Source organism: Pristiophorus japonicus, chromosome 5 (assembly GCF_044704955.1).
Source record: "Pristiophorus japonicus isolate sPriJap1 chromosome 5, sPriJap1.hap1, whole genome shotgun sequence".
NCBI classification, from domain to species: Eukaryota; Metazoa; Chordata; class Chondrichthyes; family Pristiophoridae; genus Pristiophorus; species Pristiophorus japonicus.
This window is the reverse complement of record NC_091981.1, coordinates 262142012-262161883: the sequence shown is the minus strand read 5'-3', so window position 1 is coordinate 262161883 and position 19872 is coordinate 262142012. Positions and strand designations below refer to the sequence as shown.

The 19872-nt window shown below is 42.6% G+C and overlaps 1 protein-coding gene across 2 annotated transcripts in view; it reads right to left on the bottom strand.

Annotated features, from left to right (window-relative positions):
- The window catches only part of larp4b (La ribonucleoprotein 4B), a 134550-nt gene that overhangs the window by 12973 nt on the left and 101705 nt on the right, over window positions 1-19872 (bottom strand). For both annotated transcript variants that reach the window (XM_070881592.1, XM_070881593.1), the window contains exons 14-16: window positions 11902-12078; window positions 7037-7170; window positions 902-1013 (exon numbers count right to left, since the gene is read on the bottom strand). In XM_070881592.1, coding sequence (XP_070737693.1) covers window positions 902-1013; window positions 7037-7170; window positions 11902-12078 — 423 coding nt within the window. The remainder of the gene's footprint in view (window positions 1-901; window positions 1014-7036; window positions 7171-11901; window positions 12079-19872) is intronic.

Here is a 19872-nt window from a genome sequence, read left to right as displayed (position 1 = left end):
TCACTCAACTCAAGCCAAGATTCAGTCAAAATCAGAAGACTGACCAGGAAAGGTTCAGCGAACCCATTTACAAGAGGTAGTGTGACTTTTTTTTTGTTCTCACCGAGGTTTCTGCAACTAGTTGAGTGTGAATTGATCACAACTGTTACTGTGTACATTCATTTGCTGTCTATAACATAAAGCAGCTTAACAATTTGCATCAGGCCACATCTAGTATTTTTCAGTCTGCCTGGAGAGAAAAAAAAATGGAGAAGTCCACGAAGGTACGCAAGACATCCAGCTCGGATCACAAATATACACACCCCTGGGTTAAGCTATTGCATACAGACAAACTGGCAAGATGCTTGGACTATTTACAGGACACCCCAAAAAGCAGCTATTGGGAACTTCACATTCAAGAACGTGAAAGTTTTAATTTAAAATTAAAACTAAGTATAAAAAAAAACAGTTTTAAGCTAAAATCTACTAAAAACTGAGATACTTAACTTTAAGAGATTAACATGTGGGTTCTACAACTCCGTGTAGCTCATTAGTACACTATCACTTTTGTGCTTCAATAAGAATTGAACACTAGTTTTCAGTCTCAACAGATAATATGCAACTTCAGCCAGGAAATGCCAAGTCAATTCCTTTGTTTCACTTGGCTGATTTAAAGCTGCTCCCATCACTGCAACACCAACCCACCAGCAGATAGAAACTAAAGTTAGCAAATTTTGTTTTGGACCTTTAAAAAGATTTGAAAGTAGCCAAACAAAGTTGAAAGTAGGGAACACCTGGATGTGAAATTTGGCATGAATCAATTAGTAAAAAAAATTGGTGCTGCTTTTTGATCCATCACGTTATTTTGTTACATCATTACGTAACAATGAAATCAATTCCTGCCCTTCCTGAAAACACTTACTGTGGCTGCTCCATTGACCTGTACTGATTTACTTGCAGTAGAAAGAGGTGTAGTCAGTCTTTCCAAGGGAGTCTGTGTTTCTCTTTGCTTGGTTTCTTGGCTCTTTGTTTCACTATAAAAAAAGACCATAAACTCATTTTTGTTAGGAACAGACTATGACATTATTCTTAAAAAAATAATCCAGTTGCACTGCATAAAGGCTAAATTCCGAGCCACTCGGTGACACCAGTGCAGACTGCTTCCCTTCCTTAAAACTACAGAAGGCACACCATTTTTTTTAGTTTCAGCAAAGTGAAGTGCACAAGGGTACGTGTAAGCTATCTCGTTCAGATCACAAAGGGGTCCACCATCCCCCCCCGCATTCTATTTTTAATTTTATGAAATACAACAATGTGAGCAACCTCTCCCCTCCTAGAACTAAAAATGGAAGTCAACATCACACTATATGCAGAATAGCAACAAACACTATATGGAAGGATATATTAACCGTGGAAGAGGTATAGTGAAGATTCACCAGAAGTTCAAGGGTTAAATTATGAGGACTGATTTCATAAACTTGGCTTGTATTCCTCAAGTTTAGACGGTTGAGGAATGACCTAATCTTTTAGTATTTAAAATGATGAAGGGATTAGATAGTGCAGATAGAGAAACTAATTCCTCTGGGCTGTATTATTCTATCATTCTACGATGGGGGAAGAGCTGGGCTATTTAGGAGCAATCAAGCAGCCCTTCACAGTAGTGGAAATCTGGAACTTGCCCCTCAACAAGCTATGGATACTGGGTCAATTGAAATTTACAAGACTGTGATCAAAATATTAGGCAAGAGTATGGATTATGGAAAAAATGTCAGGTAAATGGAATTAAGGTACAGATCAGCAATGGTCTAATTGAATGACAGAACTGGCTTGAAACTGAAGAGCCTACTTTTGTTCCTATGAAGCACAGGCTTGTAAGGGGTATGGTAGCAGTTATGATGTTACTGGATGAGTAATCCAGAGGCCTGGACTAAAGCTCCAGAGACACGAGTTCAAATCCCACCACGGCAGCTGCAGAACGTAAATTCAATTAATTAAAATAAAAAGCTAGTAGAAGTAATGGTGACCATGAATATACCGGATTGTCATTAAAAACCCACCTGCTTCACTAATGTCAGTTAGGGAAGGAAATCTGTTGTTCTTACCTGGTCTGGCCTAAATGTGACTCCAGACCCACAGCAATGTGGTTGACTCTTAACTGCCCTCTGAAATGGCCTCGCAAGCCACTCTGTTGTAGAAGGCCGCTCACCACTACTTTTTCAAGGGCAATAAATGCTGGCCTGGGCAGCGATGCCCACATCCCGTGAATGAATAAGAGTCAAACACCAAAGGGACAATTATTAAAGGATCATATAAACCAGCTAAGTTAGCCTACTCCCTTGTTGCTTCCTCAGAGCAAATACCAATAACTAGCTTGGCTTCTCCCTGTACTCATTAAAGACAAACACCAGTAAACTAAAGTTGTTGCTCAAGTGAGGTCAAGTGAGAATTTAAACCCTCTGGTGCCAAATCAGATCCTGGACATATCCCAACTCAATTAATCTGTTCCTCCAATTGAAAGTGCAAATTCTGTGCTTCCTTCCTTGTTATTTCAAACTTTGCTTTGTTCAGTATCGAATTCAACTATCTACTCACTACAAGCAATATGGTCTTCAGGGATACTGATAGAGCCTTGATCATATTCTACAGCTTTCCCCAACAAAGGTTTTATGGTCCTCTTGTTTATAAACATAAAATGTTAGTGTCATTGATTATTGTCCTACCTCAGAAAATGGAGACGACTATATATTTGCAAAATTTGTTGCTTTGGAATATTGCATAACACATTTCTGTCAACATCAAAGCTGCTCTGAGGTCCATCACTGACTAAAGCAGGTTTGAGGCTCTATTGGATGGCATTGCTTGGGTTAATCAAGGTAGATATTTTGGCAAACCTGACCATAGCCTGCAATAAGCTTTGATAACCAGAAAAACTGCAAAAAGTTACTGTTACTAATTCCCTGTGGGTTGGCGATTTGATGAGCTTCCTACTTAACTCGTGCTAAATTGATCAGCGGGTCCATTCTGCTATGAGCCACGTGTTGCTGGGTCTTGGTAATAAAGACTGAATCCAGCACAAAGGTGGCTGCTTTGACTGCTATGGGGAGCAATTAATAAGCTGACTATCAATTGGCTACCTAGAAGCACTGATCACAACTGGGACAGACAGACACGTGTTTGATTCCAAAGGTGGAGCCGATGGTAACTGACACAGGACGCATTCTCACTCATATGCACACACTTTGAATGTGGTTCATTTTGTGCACCTAATGGGAAGGTTCAAAAACATTCCCCAGTGCTACCGCTGGCGTGAATGAGCAATTCTATGTTGAACTGGGCCCGGGGGGGGGGGGGTCACCTTTCAGCAAAGGAATCGATGTCAAACCATTTGCTAAGTTTCATGCTTTAAGTTGTATGATGGAAGATCAGCCCTGTGAGAAACTGTAATCAGAAAGCATGCACGACACTGAAGACAGGTTTTTAAACTAGACAAGACTGCAAGAATCCTCGTAACTAAAGAAAAAGACAAAGCTCCAACATGTGCTGATGATTGTGGGAAGGGCTATTCGCTAAACACAAAGGAATAATCCAATACACAGCACTGACATGAGTGAAATTCAGTCAGTAAAAATAAACAGTAATTAACATTTTAGTAGATTGGCTGCAAGAACTACATTTTATCAACAGCTTCATGGCATTTAATCTTGCAAACTGTATTTTTACTGTAAATAGAATGCAATATCAATTTATCCACGATAGAACCAGAGAAGCCTTAACTAAATCGAACTGGTGCACTGAACAAAGTGCATGATTTTTGGAGGGAAGAAACCAGCAAAGGAAACTGGTAATGGGCACCACCTGCTGGAAATTTAATTTAGTACATGAGGAAGAGAACATCAAGCTGGACTGACCTTTGATTTATACAGGGCAATCAGAAGGCTATAAAAATAAGTAACACTAAAAATTGACAGATTCAAAGCCAATGGCATCTTTTTGGTTACTTTTTAACCCTATTTTTCCCTCCTGGAGTGTCACAAAGCCAAATACCTTCTGTAACAGAGACACATGCCCTCAGTTTGTAACACTGCTACTGTGTAAAACTACCTTTACGTGAGAAAACAGTACAATTTTCTTCTCCCCGTAGAGAATTACCTGGACTTTTCACCACACCTCCTGATAACTGTCGAGTGAAGATGCTAAAAATATTGTGGTGATCAGACACTGCTCAAACTGGAGTTATAGCAAGCTTTTTGTACGAGTGGATAGGGACAAGTTTTCCATTCCCATATCCAAAATCAGAAATGTATTTCCAACTAAATTAATTAGACACTACAGAAACAGAAAGCAGAATACTGGAAACACTCCCGTCCATAGATGCTGCCTGACCCAACAGATAAGTTCCAATGGTCCCATCCTAAGAACATGCCCTCTAGTTAACAACTTGGAAGAGGGGACTGAGTGTAACGTAGCCAAGTTTGCGGATGATGCAAAGATGGGAGGAAGGGTAATGTGTGAGAAGAACAGAGAGGCTGCAGGGGGACATAGACAGGCTAAGTGAGTGGGCAAGAATTTGGCAGATGGAGTATAATGTTGGAAAATGTGAGGTCATGCACTTTGGCGGCAAAAAAAATCAAAGAGCAAGTTATTATTTAAATGGAGAGAGATTGCAAGGTGCTGCAGTACAGCAGGACCAGGGGGTACTTGTGCATTAAAAACACAAAAGGATAGTATGCAGGTACAGCAAGTGATCAGGAAGGCCAATGGTATCTTGGCCTTTATTGTAAAGGGGATGGAGTATAAAAGCAGGGAAGTCTTGTTACAGCTGTGCAGGGTATTGGTGAGGCCACACCTGGAATACAGCATACAGTTTTGGTTTCCGTATTTACGAAAGGATATATTTGCTGTGGAGGCAGATTAGAGAAGGCTCACGAGGTTGGTCCTGGGGATGAGGGGGTTGACTTATGAGGAAAGGTCGAGTAGGTTGGGCCTCTACTCATTGGAATTCAGAAGAATGAGAGGTGATCTTATCGAAACGTATAAGATTATGAGGGAGCTTGACAAGGTGGATGCAGAGAGGATGTTTCCACTGGTGGGGGAGATTAGAACTCGAGGACATGATCTTAGGATAAGGGGCTACCCATTTAGAACTAAGATGAGGAAAAATTTCTTCTGAGGGTTGTGAATCTGTGGGATTCGCTGCCTCAGAGCTGTGGAAGCTGGGACATTAAATACATTTAAGACAGAAATACAGTTTCTTAAACAATAAGGGGATAAGGGGAAGTGGAGCTGAGTCCATGATCAGATCAGCCATGATCTTATTGAATGGCAGAGCACGCTCGAGGGGTCTTATGCCTACTCCTGCTCCTATTTCTTATGTTATGTTAAAAGCCGAAATGTCAACCTGTGTGCTCTCGCCACAGATGCTGCCTGACCTGCTGACCATTTCCAGCATGGTTCTTGTTTTGAATTCCAGCATCTGCAGTATTTTGCTATTTGTTCAGACTCTACCAGGCTGCTTGCTGGGTTGTAGCTGACATCAACTGAGTGACTGGTGGACATTTGAGACTCATAACGCCGAAAGTAATGTTAATCTAAATTATTCCAACACATCAAGAAACACCAAAAATATTTTTATTTCTAAATCCTAAGTTATTCCTCCAAAAAGGCTGGTATTAACTGTTCCAGCTGAAAGCAGAACTCCTAGTAGAAGCTTGAATGGTACAGTTCCAAGATTACTGGCCAATTCAATTTTCATGTCTGGTTGAGAGTCTTGACAGGAAATATAGGGGCTAAAAATAGAAGAACCCAAACTTTCATCCCTTATCACTATGAAGTGGAAATAATGATTCAAAATGCCTAAAGCACAACAAGTTGAGTCATTCTGGTTAAAAGGAGCTTTAAGTGACTCTTTTTTACTATAAGCAGGCAGTTCTCCAGCATTGACCTTCAAACATTGGGGTGCAGTGAGCAACATGAAACGGTGCCCCAACTCCTGATCGATTGCTCCCTTTCACCCTAATGATGTGTTTGCCTCCTGCCTGTCTGATTAACAATCTATAATGTTTCATACATGGTGATATCGTGAAGGAATCCACGTCTATGAATAACTAAATTTGATAATTAAATGCAGGATGGAAGGGGGGGGGGGGGGGGGGGGGAGAGGGGGTGAAGGAGAGGAGGAGAGAAAGAGAGCGAGAAAAGAAAGAAAGATCGAAGAAACTGGATTGAAAAGCCCTAGTATCAGATATCCTCCTTTGAGGACTTTTTAAAATGTATGCACTTATTAATGCTGATTGCCACACAATTAGAGTACATAAAAAAGGGCAATTCTGCCTAAGGTAATTATGAGAATTCAAGATTGCTCAATTTTGCTTTGGAGGGGATAGTGAAGGGAAAGGAGAGTTGGTCATTGATAAAGCAAATTACATACACATGGGTGAAAAATAGATAACCTGGAGCAAAAGACCAACAAGTAACAACTTTAAAGAATAGATTATTATGCACATGATTCATTCCTACCCTCTCAATACTGAGTTAAATGGTAAGGATACAAACACACAAAAACTGATGAGATATTAATTAGAAAGTCGACACCAAAATGTACACAAGTGGGAATAATTCATTAGGGAATGCGTCCCTAGAAACGTAAATCTCAGTATGGATAGCTAGTGCCGAATGCAGGCCGATTGAGTTCGAGAATCATTCCTCCATAGAAAAACTGAAGAAACTAGCAATTTACCAAACAGATCATCACAGATTTACCAGGGTGAGCAAAGCCAATTGGTTAGAGTCCTTAAATTTAAAAAAAAAGGCTTGTGAAAGTTACTAATATATAGCATTTAATACTATAATGTCCAAGCAGATATTGCTGCATAAGTATATCATACAAGAGATCCATGCATGTTCCCAACTGTTGTCTGTTGGTGTAAGTTCACTAAATTACATTCTAGAGTTCAATTATGTTCAATTAAAACATGTCCATCTACACATGAGTACATATAAAGATATTCTTCTACAAGGATAATCAACACCAATAATTGGCATAATTTATATAACTTACTTGATTTCTGGAGAACGAGGTGGTGAAGGGGAGCTTTCAGAACTCACTGGCAGTGCAGTTGGAGATATGGGTGGCAATGTCTCCCGTGGTATTCCCGAAGGTATAGTGTTCGTGCTTGCGTCAACATTTATACTCTTAAAATTAAAATGATCAGTGTTATAATCCTATTTACACTAGTCCAGAGACCTTACAATAGAAACATAATAGGTACAGGAGTAGGCCATTCGGCTCCTCGAGCCTGCACCACCATTCAATAAGATCATGGCTGATCATTCCCTCAGTACCCCTTTCCTACTTTCTCTCCATACCCTTTTATCCCTTTAGCCGTAAGGGCCATATCTAACTCCCTCTTGAATATATCCAATGAACTGGCATCAACACACTGCGGCAGGGAATTCCACAGGTTAACAACTCAGTGAAGAAGTTTCTCCTCAACTCAGTCCTAAATGGCCTACCCCTTATCCTTAGACTGTGTCCCCTGGTTTTGGACTTCCCCAACATTGGAAACATTCTTCCCGCATCTAACCTGTCCAGTCCTGTCAGAACCTTATATGTTTCTGAGATCACTTCTCATCCTCCCAAACTTGTGTGTATAAAAGGCCCAGTTGATCCAGTCTCTGCTCATATGTCAGTCCAGCCGTCCCTGGAATCAGTCTGGTGAACCTTCGCTGCACTCCCTCAATAGCAAGAATGTCCTTCCTCAGATTAGACCAAAACTGAACACAATATTGCAGGTGAGGTCTCACCAAGGCCCTGTACAACTGCAGTAAGACCTCCCTGCTCCGATACTCAAATCTCCTAGCAATGAAGGCCAACATACCATTTGCCTTCTTCACTGCCTGCTGTACCTGCATGCCAACTTTCAATGACTGATGAACCATGACACCCAGGTCTCGTTGCACCTCCCCATTTCCTAATCTGTCGCCATTCAGATAATATTCTGCCTTCGTGTTTTTGCCCCCAAAGTGTATAACCTCATATTTATCCACATTATACTGCATCTGCCATGCATTTGCCCCACTCACCTAACTTGTCCAAGTCACCCTGCAGCTCTTAGCGTCCTCCTCACAGCTCACACCGCCACCCAGTTTAGTGTCATCTGCAAACTTGGAGATACTACACTCAATTCCTTCATCAAAATCATTATATATTGTAAAGAGCTGGGGTCCCAGCACTGAGCCCTGCGGCACCCCACTGGTCACTGCCTGCCATTCTGAAAAGGACCAGTTAATCCCGACTCTCTGCTTCCTGTCTGCCAACCAATTCTCTATCCACGTCAGGACATTACCCCCAATACCACATGCTTTGATTTTGCATACCAATCTCTTGTGTGGGACCTTGTGAAAAGCTTTTTGAAAGTCCAAATACACCACATCCACTGATTCTCCCTTGTCCACTCTACTAGTTACATCCTCACAAAATTCCAGAAGATTCGTTAAGCATGATTTCCCTTTCATAAATCTATGCTGACTTGGACCGATCCTGTCACTGCTTTCCAAATGTGCTGCTATTTCATCCTTAAAGATTGATTCCAACATTTTCCCATTGCTGATGTCAGGCTAACCGGTTTATAATTATAATATATAGAAACATATAGCAAGCTGACTTCCGTCAAGCAATGCTGCAAGGTGCCATTTCAATCTCGAATCTTGGCAGTCATCTTTTTGCTTGCAATTTAGTTACAAGCATTAGCCTTCCTCCTACACAATTCTCTTTCAATGCATAGCTGCACTTTGGATTCTGCACTGTACAGAGAACTGGAGAATAAATCTGGACTCAATTTCTTTCGGCTAAGATTGCAAAATACTAATGTCAAATTACCAGTGGCTTGTTCAGACATGGAAATGTCCATCCTAGCTATCTTGACCACAAAATATAAAAGGTGAATTGTTCTCCATTTGGAAAATGGATAGCTAGGCTAATTATTATACATACATGTTGACAGTTATTAATACACTGGCAGTGTCAACAAGTGATCTGTTCAGGTCAATATAGATGCATCTTAAACATGGTTTTAAGTACTAATGCGTGTACGCAGTCTAGGTGCTCAGGATCCAGATAGTGATATAAACTGAACGTTAAATTAGAACAGCCTCACAGTATAAACAATATATTTCAGAAGGAAAGAAAAGGACTTGCATTTGTTTAGCATCTCTGAAAATGCTTTAGAGCCAATGAAGTACTTTTAAAGTGTAGTCACTGTTGTAATGTAGGGAAAGTGAAGTGGCTCCATTGGGCGGGCCACATTATTCGCATGCCCGACACACAAGACTCCTAAAGCAAGCACTCTACTCAGAACTCTTACATGGCAAGCGAGCCCCAGGTGGGCAGAGGCAACGTTTCAAGGACACCCTCAAAGCCCCCTTGATTAAGTGCAACATCCCACCAACACCTGGGAGTCCCTGGCCAAAGACTGCCCTAAGTGGAGGAAGAGCATCCTGGAGGGCGCTGAGCATCTTGAGTCTCATCGCCGAGAGCATGCAGAAAACAAGCGCAGGCAGTGGATGTAGCGTGCGGCAAACCAGACTCCCCACCCACCCTTTCCTCCAACGACTGTCTATCGCACCTGTGACAGAGACTGTAATTCCCGTATTGGACTGTACAGTCACCTGAGAACTCACTTTTAGAGTGGAAGCAAGTCTTCCTCGATTTCGAGGGACTGCCTTTGATGTAGGGAAATGAGGCAGCCAATTTTGACACAGCCAGAGCCCACAAACAGCAATGAGATACAAGATCAAATAATCTGTTTAATATTGTGGGCTGAGGGATAATATTGGCCAGGACACCGGGAGAACTTGCCTGCTTTTCTTCGAACACCCTTTTACATTTACTTGCGAGGTCAGGTGGAACCTTGATTTCACGTCTCATTTGAAAGACATCACCTCAGACAGCACAGCACTTCCTCAGTACTGCACTGAATTTGTTGGGAGTCAGGAGGCAAGCAGAATTTCTGAATTCACCTTGCTCACCCATATCTTCATTACCAAGATGCTTCCTTCCACCTCCACTGGAATACCTTGTCGATGCTCTCAACTCGAGACTCACTGGTCTATCAGCTCAGTTGGCTTTCTCAACTCAAGCCTACACAAGTTACAATTCTTCCAAAATATTGCAGGCCATGTTCTCACACCACAATGTCCAACCTCAATCCTCTCCAGGCTCTCAGTACCCCAGTGATTTGATTTCACAAGTTGAATCCTGGCTTTCCAATTCTCCCATGGCTTCCTCCCCACCTATCTTCAATCATTTGAGGGGACATTTCTTCACGCAGAGGTTTGTGGGGGTCTGGAACTCTGCCTGAAAGGGTGGTAGAGGCAGAAACCCTTGCCACATTTAAAAAGTACTTGGATGTTCACTTCAAGTGCCATAACCTGCAGGGATATGGACCTAGAGCTGGAAAGTGGGATTAGGCTGGATAGCCTCTTGTTGGCTGGCACGGACATGATGGGCCGAAATGGCCTCCTTCCGTGCTATAAACTTCTGTGATTCTATGTCCGATAACATTATGCACGTTACCCCTTTAATACGAGGCTATGTCCTGACCACGGCTACATTATTAGTATACACTCATTTAGCCACTGTGCATTTTGGAACTCCTCGCTTCAGTTTCCTCTACATTGCCACCTTCCTCCCTTCAAAATCTTCCTCAAATCTCCTTTCCCAGACTGTGCCTTCAATCTCCACTACAACCCTGCTCTGATTGCATTTTCTGCCCTTCTGTTCAGCATCGAAAATTTCTCAATGTAAAGTAAATACTCAAAATGTCTTGCTATATTTGTGAATACAGAAATTTAAATTATTGAAGTGATGTTTAACATAGAAACATAGAAAATAGGTGCAGGAGTAGGCCATTCGAGCCTGCACCGCCATTCAATGAGTTCATGGCTGAACATGCAACTTCAGTACCCCATTTCTGATTTCTCACCATACCCCTTGATCCCCCTAGTAGTAAGGACTACATCTAACTCCTTTTTGAATATATTTAGTGAATTGGCCTCAACAACTTTCTGTGGTAGAGAATTCCACAGGTTCACCACTCTCTGGGTGAAGAAGTTTCTCCTCATCTCGGTCCTAAATGGCTTACCCCTTATCCTTAGACTGTGACCCCTGGTTCTGGACTTCCCCAACATTGGGAACATTCTTCCTGCATCTAACCTGTCTAAACCCGTCAGAATTTTAAACGTTTCTATGAGGTCCCCTCTCATTCTTCTGAACTCCAGTGAATACAAGGGTTTCAGGGTAAGCTCTCCAACTCAAATAGCAGTGGTTTTCAAAGAAAAACAAAGATATATCCTGCCTTTTGGGAATCATTGTGCCTGTAAAGCTCAACAGTTGACTTGGCTCCAAAACTAGTCTTCACCTTTCAGATAAACTTTTAAGAGTTACCACATCTCCTCGCCGTACTGGCATAATTTACCACACGACCAGTTTGAGTTATCAAATGGCCCAAGGCATAGTGCACTGATAGAGAGATTAGGTAAGAAGTTGAAAGAAGTAAAATATCTCCAATGGTCATATTGGTTCTGGGATACCACAACAATCTGCTTGGGCGACATGTACATTATTCCTATATTTCACTTGTCATTCCATTTTACATGGTGCAAAAGCTTTTCTACGTATACTCCCTAATCTAGATTTGCTCAGAATTCTTGGGCTGAAATAGCCATTTATCAGAATTGAATTATGTAACCATCTTTGTTCAGACCTGACTGATTTCTCGTCTGGCTAGAATCCACATCATATTTAAGACAGGCAAGTGCTGTACTTTGTTTCGATGGTTTCAAAACAATACTTGACTTTATAATTAACTATTCCATGATTCTATCTAGATATCATGTTCTTCAAAAGCAGAATAATTACAATACCTGTAAAATCTGTGCCTTCTCTTTTGGAATTACTTTGACCACATTAGAAAGTCTGTTCTCAAGAACCTCTTCGGTCTTCAGATTGCCTGCGGCTCCAGGCAAAGGAGGAAAGTTGGACAACCCGAGTTCAAAGTTGGGTGATGGTGGCTTTGGTGGAGGAGACTGTGTCTGGGATCTCTGCCAACAAAAAAAAAGTGTTTTACAAGATAGTTCTTTCCCCTCAAAAATATCAAAAGGCACTCAAATAAAATTGATCTCAATTTAACTGTTCACGAAAGCACCAATCCATATTATTAAAGAGATATAAAAAGATAGAGGGCCCACGTTTCCACACGATAAAAAAACGGGCGCCCCTCCAAGCTGGGCACCCGTTTTTCGCGCCTAAAAAAACCCTACACTCGCGCCGATTTTGTAAGTGGGAGGGGGCGGGTACTATTTAAATTAGTTTTTTTCCTGCCGGCAACGCTGCGCGTGCGCGTTGGAGCGCTCGCGCGTGAAAAAAACATTGGCACTCAGCCATTTTTGTAGTTCTTTGTAGCCATTTATTTTTTGAACATTTTTTTAATAAAAGCACATTGCCATCAGCACTTGCAGCCTTCTCACTGTCTCCTTCCACACCCCCCCCCCTCCCCCCTCCGCGGAAAGAACAGGCGCCTTCCCCCCCCCCCCGCGGGGAAGAACGGGCGTCTCCTCCCCCCCCCCCCCCCCCCCCCCGCGGGAAGAACTGGCGCCTCCTCGCGCCCCCCCCTCCCCGCGGGAAAGAACTGGCGCCTCCTCTCTTCTTCTCTTTCCCCCCCCCCCCCCCCCCGCGGGAATAACGGGCGCCTCAGGCTGACTGCAGCATTCTCCGTGCCTGAAGCACTTTCACACAGGTAGGAAGATGGTTTATTTAATCTTTTCTTATAAATGTTTATTCAGGTTGGATTTATTTGTATAATATTTGTAGAAGTACAAACAAGGATTTATTGTAGAATTTAATGACTTCCCCCCCACCTCGTTCTGGACGCCTAGTTTGTAACCTGCGCCTGATTTTTTAATGTGTAGAACAGGTTTTTTCAGTTCTACAAAAATCTTCACTTGCTCCATTCTACTTTAGTTTGGAGTACATTTTCACTGTGGAAACTTTCAAATCAGGCGTCAGTGGTTGGACACGCCCCCTTTTGAAGAAAAAATTCTGTTCCAAAGTAGAACTGTTCTACCTGACTAGAACTGCAGAAAAAAAAGTGGAGAATTGTGATTTCTAAGATAGTCCATTCTCCACCAGTTGCTCCTAAAAATCAGGCGCAAATCATGTGGAAATTTGGGCCCAGAATGTTAAGAGTTTTTCCTCAGAAGGTATTGTACGTACAAAAAGATTGCTCAAAAACAAATCTGCTGTTGGCAATAACTACAAATTTAGAAACATTACGTACAAAATTTAAAAGAGCAAAGAAATCAAATTTGGTGGAATGCCACCAGGGGCAAGAAAAAACAGACAGAGCACCTTTTACAACCTCCGACATCACAAAGCGCTGAACAGCCAAGAAAGTACAATTAAAGTGTAGTCACTGTTGCAAAGTGACAGCCAATTTGCACACAGCAAGCTCCCATAAACAGCAAAGTGATAATGATCAGATAACCAGTTTTAATGTATCCTTAAGAAAGTGATTTTAAGCTTCAACTTAAATCGCAGCTCAAAATTAGGGAGTGTGAAATCCAAGGAAGAGGCATATAAACTGTGGCCAGAAAAAGCAGCAAACCCAAGGACTGGGAGAAATTTAGAATTCAGCAGAGGAGGACTAAGGATTTAATTAGGAGAGGGGAAAGAGAGTATGAGTGTAAGCTTGCAGGAAACATAAAAACTGACTGCAAAAGCTTCAATAGATATGTGAAGAGAAAAAGATTAGTGAAGACTAATGTAGGTCCCTTGCAGTCAGAATCAGGTGAATTCATAATGGGGAACAAAGAAATGGCAGACCATTCACTAAGGAAGACACGAATAACCTCCCAAAAATACTAGGGGACCGAGGGTTTAGCGAGAAGGAGGAACTGAGGGAAATCCTTATTAGTCAGGAAATGGTGTTAGGGAAATTGATGGGATTGAAGGCCGATAAATCCCCAGGACCTGATAGTCTGCATCCCAGAGTACTGAAGGAAGTGGCCCTAGAAATAGCAGACGCATTGGTGGTTATATTCCAACATTCCATGGACTCTGGATCAGTTTTTGTGGATTGGAGGGTAGCTAAGGTAACCCCACTTTTTAAAAAAAAAAGGAGAGAAAAAACAGGGAATTATCGACCAGTTAAGCCTGACATCGGTGGTGGGGAAAATGTTGGAATCAATTATTAAAGATGAAATAGCAGCGCATTTGGTAAGCAGTGACAGTATCGGTCCACATCAGCATGGATTTATGAAAGGGAAATTATGCTTGACAAATCTTCTGGAATTTTTTTGAGGATGTAACTAGTAGAGTGGATAAGGGAGAACCAGTGGACATGGTGTATTTGGACTTTCAAAAGGCTTTTGACAAGGTCCCACACAAGAGATTAATGTGCAAAATTAAGCCACATGGTATTGGGGGTAATGTATTGACGTGGATAGAGAACTGGTTGGCAGACAGGAAGCAAAGAGTGGGAATAAACGGGTCCTTTTCAGAATGGCAGGCAGTGACTAGTGGGGCACCGCAAGGTTCAGTGCTGGGCCCTCAGCTATTTACAATATACATTAATGATTTGGACGAAGGAATAGTGTGTAATATTTCCAAGTTTGCGGATGACACTAAGCTGGGTGGCGGTGTGAGCTGTGAGGAGGATGCTAAGAGGCTGCAGGGTGACTTGGACAGGTTAGGTGAGTGGGCAAATGCATGGCAGATGCAGTATAATGTAGATAAATGTGAGGTTATCCACTTTGGTAGCAAAAACAGGAAGACAGATTATCTGAATGGTAACAGATTAGTAAAAGGGGGAGGTGCAACGAGACCTGGGTGTCATGGTACATCAGTAGACATGCAGGTACAGCAGGCAGTAAAGAAAGCAAATGGCATGTTGGCCTTTATAGCGAGAGGATGAGAATATAGGAGCAGGGAGGTCTTACTGCAGTTGTACAGGGCCTTGGTGAGACCACACCTTGAGTATTGTGTGCAGTTTTGGTCGCCTAATCTGAGGAAGGACATTCTTGCTATTGAGGGAGTGCAGCGAAGATTCACCAGACTGATTCCCGGGATGGCAGGACTGACATATGAAGAAAGACTGCATCAACTAGGTTTATATTCACTGGAATTTAGATGAATGAGGGGATCTCAGAGAAACATAAAATTCAGACGGGATTGGACAGGTTAGATGCAGGAAGAATGTTCCCAATGTTGGGGAAGTCCAGAACCAGGGGTCACAGTCTAAGGATAAGGGGTAAACCATTTAGGATTGATGGGGAGAAACTTTTTCACCCATAGAATTGTGAATCTATGGAATTCTCTACCACAGAAAGTTGTTGAGTCCAGTTGGTTAAATATATTCATAAGGGAGTTAGATGTGATCCTTATGGCTAAAGGGATCAAGGGTATGGAGAGAAGGCAGGAGTGAGATACTGAAGTTGCATGATCAGCCATGCTTTCTATGTTTCTATGATCATATTTAATGGTGGCGCAGGCTCGAAGGGGCAAATGGCCTGCTCCTGCACCTATTTTCTGTTTCTATGTTTATTCCCTCTCTCTCCTCAACCCCTTTCAGCTTAAAAAGAGCAAAAGTATCCTTGCATCAATTGCATTTATCTTAGAAGTTTCATTAACTTGCATTTTGAAGCAGCATGTTGCTGATACGAGGCTCAGAGTAAAGAACAGAATTAATCAGACACAGAAAAAGGTCTGGGGCGAAGACCCACCAGAAATAGAAAAAAGGCTCAGGATTTTGATCTCCCAATGCAACATGCCTATCCAGAGCAAAGACAGATAGCTTGCAACGCGAAGAGAGCCTCCAGCTATAAATAAGTACTTGTTGTAATAGGTATACTTAGCTAATCCCCTGTATGAGACTCAAACCAATTAAATAAAGGTTTAAACACTAAATTAGTTCAGAATTTAAAATAATTTTCAATTTTTGTTCTGCCACAAATTTAATATATTGTAATCAATGTTCCCGTGCATATTTTTGGGGCACAACATTTAATAGTGTAGGTGTGCTGAATGCAGAGTTCCTGGTCCCATCCTCAACGTCCTTTTTCCCCGATGGGTAAATACCTAGCCTCTGCTTTAACTCCCTTTCTGCAGTGAAGATAGTTGGCCGTGTGCTATTATAAATACTGTCAAGACTTATGCCAGCTTGGCTTTACTTTATCAAAACATTTTACAGCCTGCACCCTCAATGGTTTGCTTAGTATTTGAATAATAAAAAAGTGAAGTGTGTACATTTGATGATGGGTGTTTTATGTCACGTACATTCGGCAGTGTTAATATCTTGATCATCATTTCCTGAGTGGCACAAAGGGCTGACCTGAGCAAAACTGACCAAGATTGAGCCTATTCCTTAAACTCTCAAGAATTAAACTGATGAAAAATCTAATATTTTTCTTGCTCAATACTGGTGGATGGGCAGTTTGAAAGAGGTGAGGGGGGGGGGGGGGGGAAGCAGCAGAAAGTGGACTGCAAAAAGGCACATCTGGAGGTCAATTGGCTCTGCCCCAAGAAGGGTCTAAAAATACTATCCCTTCTCCCGAGACAAACAGGTTTATTGGCGGCCTGATGCTCCTGATTGGCAGCAGCTTGAAAAACTCCAGCTTCTTTACTTAGAGAGGGGGTGGGGGGGTTAAAGGAAGAAACAAGCATTTAACATTTTTCTTAAGGTGCTATTGTGATTTATTACTCTTTATTGATCAGAGCCACAGGTTCAAGTGTGTTTATGCAGTTACTAGAACATGGAATGCACTGCCATGGAGTAAATGAGCAGAGGCCATTGCACAGTTAAAGAAAATATGAATAAATTCTTAAGCAGAGAAGACTTGGTGTTAGTGAGCAGGGCAGTGGAATTTGTTGTGGTTCGATCCAGCAAAAAAAGCCAAATACATGGGCTGAAAACTTCTTGTACTCTGTGGGACAATTGAGAGTTCAAATAAAGTAGTCATTTTTTTTTTAAATGCTCAGAACCCAATCACAATACTCTTGGAAAAAAGTTCCACAAATTCATAAAATCCCATGGGAAATATATAAAAAGTTTTTAAAAAGCACAGCTTTGGAGATGGTTGAAGTACTTTAACCTTGCTGTACTTTAACCTGGATTTGAATTCAGTCAAAAGAGATTAAATGAAAATGTTCCTTGCCAGTTGCAGGGTGTTACATAATGCAAGTTGAGCATCTCAAACCACTGCCAAATGGTATGGACCGAAACAGAAGTGTACACAAACTGCCAAACCCAGTGTGGATCTTTTTCCAAAATTAAATTTCGGCAAACTATGAGAACTTCACCCTATACTTGATCTAATCTGGAAATGTTTAATGTTGACTACAGATGCCCAAAATGGAAGAAGTGTTCCAATATCAAGCAACAAAAATCCATCGTCTCAACAAACAAACCAATTCAACATGTCCAATTTTAAAATGAGACATGACTTTACTTGGAAAAACAGTGAGTTGCTCACAGGACTTGAATTCAACACTGAAAACTGCTCAGCAAGTGTTCAACAACCAGCCAACAGAGGAGGATCTATTTATTTGTATTAACACATATGGTAATAATAAAGTTAAGGAATAATGAAGCATCTGGGACCAGTGATAATATTTTTTTTAATTAAAATGCGCTGGGCAATATTAAAGTGACAGTGCCATACTGCAGAATTTCCAAATAGACCTTGAAGCAAATTAATATCACAAAAAGATTAATTGGAACACCTGCAGTAGAAAGTGTGAAGCATTTAAGATCTCTAACCTATAGCAAGCCAAAACAAATTAAGTCAATGGAGGGCATTATGGTCTGGACTTTTGGCTTTTGCGATTTCGCCCGTTTCCAGGCGCAAATCGCGGCGAAATAAAAATGTTGGCACCGGGTTAGCGTTAGCTCCAGAGTGCGCAACTTTCGGCAAATGAAAGTTCACGCGAACGCTAACGCCAACTCCAGCGTGAATGTGCTCGCCAGACCCAAAGGTTCGGGCCATAAAAATATTGGCCATTCTGCACATATGCGATTTTCTTTTCCCTCCCGTGCTTCTGGCCTGCTGTCAGACAGCAACCGCTAATGCAGGGCGCAGCCGCGAGTATGCACAGAACACCCGGGGCTTAATCAGCCATTTTATTATCGATTTTGATGGAGAAGTAGGGGGGGGGGAGGAAAACACAGCAGGCAGTGTGCCAGACGATTTTCATAAGAGGCTAATGCTGCTCTTGTGGGGGCTGTGAGGGAGATGGCAGGAACTACACAGGAGGGGTCGAGACTCCTGCCATCCATTAACAGAATCTGGAGGGAAATTGCTGAGGAGGTCTCTGCCTAAAGCCACAGTGGCCAGGAGTGGGAAGCAGTGCCAGAAAAAGTTTAATGATCTTTCGAAGGTCAATTTTTATTGATGCACTCCTTTATTAAATGATAAATCTGACACTTGTTCTCATACTCTCAGCACTCTGGGTTGCCTCCTAAAATGAATGACACACAGGTAGGCTTAGCGTGGCAACCTATTTGCCATGAATGATCTTTACACATTAAGATTGCTTTTTGAGATCTTATAAGATGTTTCCGCACTTGGATGTCCTCCTGATGAACCACGTGCAAATTCCAATTAAACAGAGGACTGTATTACATTCAGACAGTATGGTGTAAGTGCTTTGGCGCGCGCGCGTGCGCGCGCGCAACAGCAAATGGACCCTCTGGTAACCATGAGTTCTGACGAAGGGCCATCGACCCGAAACGTTAATTCTGCTTTCTCTCCACAGATGCTGCCTGATCATCTGAGATTTACAGCATTTTCGGTTTTTATTCCTCTGGTAACCATTCCCAGATTCATCTTCGCAGGCAAAGTCGTCCCATAACCACCACGAACAGGTGCAGACAGGTGGCGGTCCGCCTCAGACCTTGCCACTTAGACCTGGTGGAGTGAGCGGCAAGCCTCATCAGCATCTTGGGTCAGGCAACTGCCAGTGGTGGCGCTGACCCCTGCTTGTGTCCTGAGGGTAAGTCCTGCACACTGTCTGGGCTGGGTTGGGGCAATGTGATGCAGTGTCTGTGGACTAGGGTTGGGGCAATATGATGCAGTGTCTGTGAACTAGATATAATGGAGTAGTGGCAGTCCTTCAAATGAGCCTGTGCTATGCGATCTTCCTCATTTCACCCTGCCCTCTCTCCGACTGTTACAACAGACGAGTGGTTATTTCCAGATGACCGGTTATTTCCAGATGACCAGTCACAGGTGCCACATCCCTCGGATCAACCCTCCACATCAGACCATCACGTGGAGGAGGATGAGGGAGGAGGAGTTGACCGAGCAGCCGACTCCGGGGAGGGCAGATGCAGTCTGAATCTCTCTTTCCACTGGCAAACACCTCGTCCGAGGATGATGCAACATTCCCAGGCTTTGAGATCGCTGATGCTCCTGAGACTGGTGACGTGCAGCAACACAGTTGTGGGATCGAATCCCGTATGCCATCTCTCCGGGAGAGTTGGCAGTCAGTCTGCTGACAGGCAGACGCAGAACTGCACATGGTGGGACTGTCCAAGGAGAGCATCCAGCTCACCCATCGCTCCTTGATGTCCTAAGATTCCTGCGACCAGAGAATTACACTGCGACCACAACGAGTTCCCCAGTGAGACGCCCAGACACACCCCCACAACACCTGTGACTGGCAACGCTGATGAAGAGGCTCGCCAGTCAGAAGCTGGACCTTCAACGTCACAAGCTCACCCAATGTTTCCCCAGACGGCGTTTCCATGGTCTCTCCAACACAGCAGCGCTCCGATAACACTGCTGCATGCCAGCGTGGTGCCACTTTGGATACAAGGAGCAGGCAAGGTAGGGGGGGGA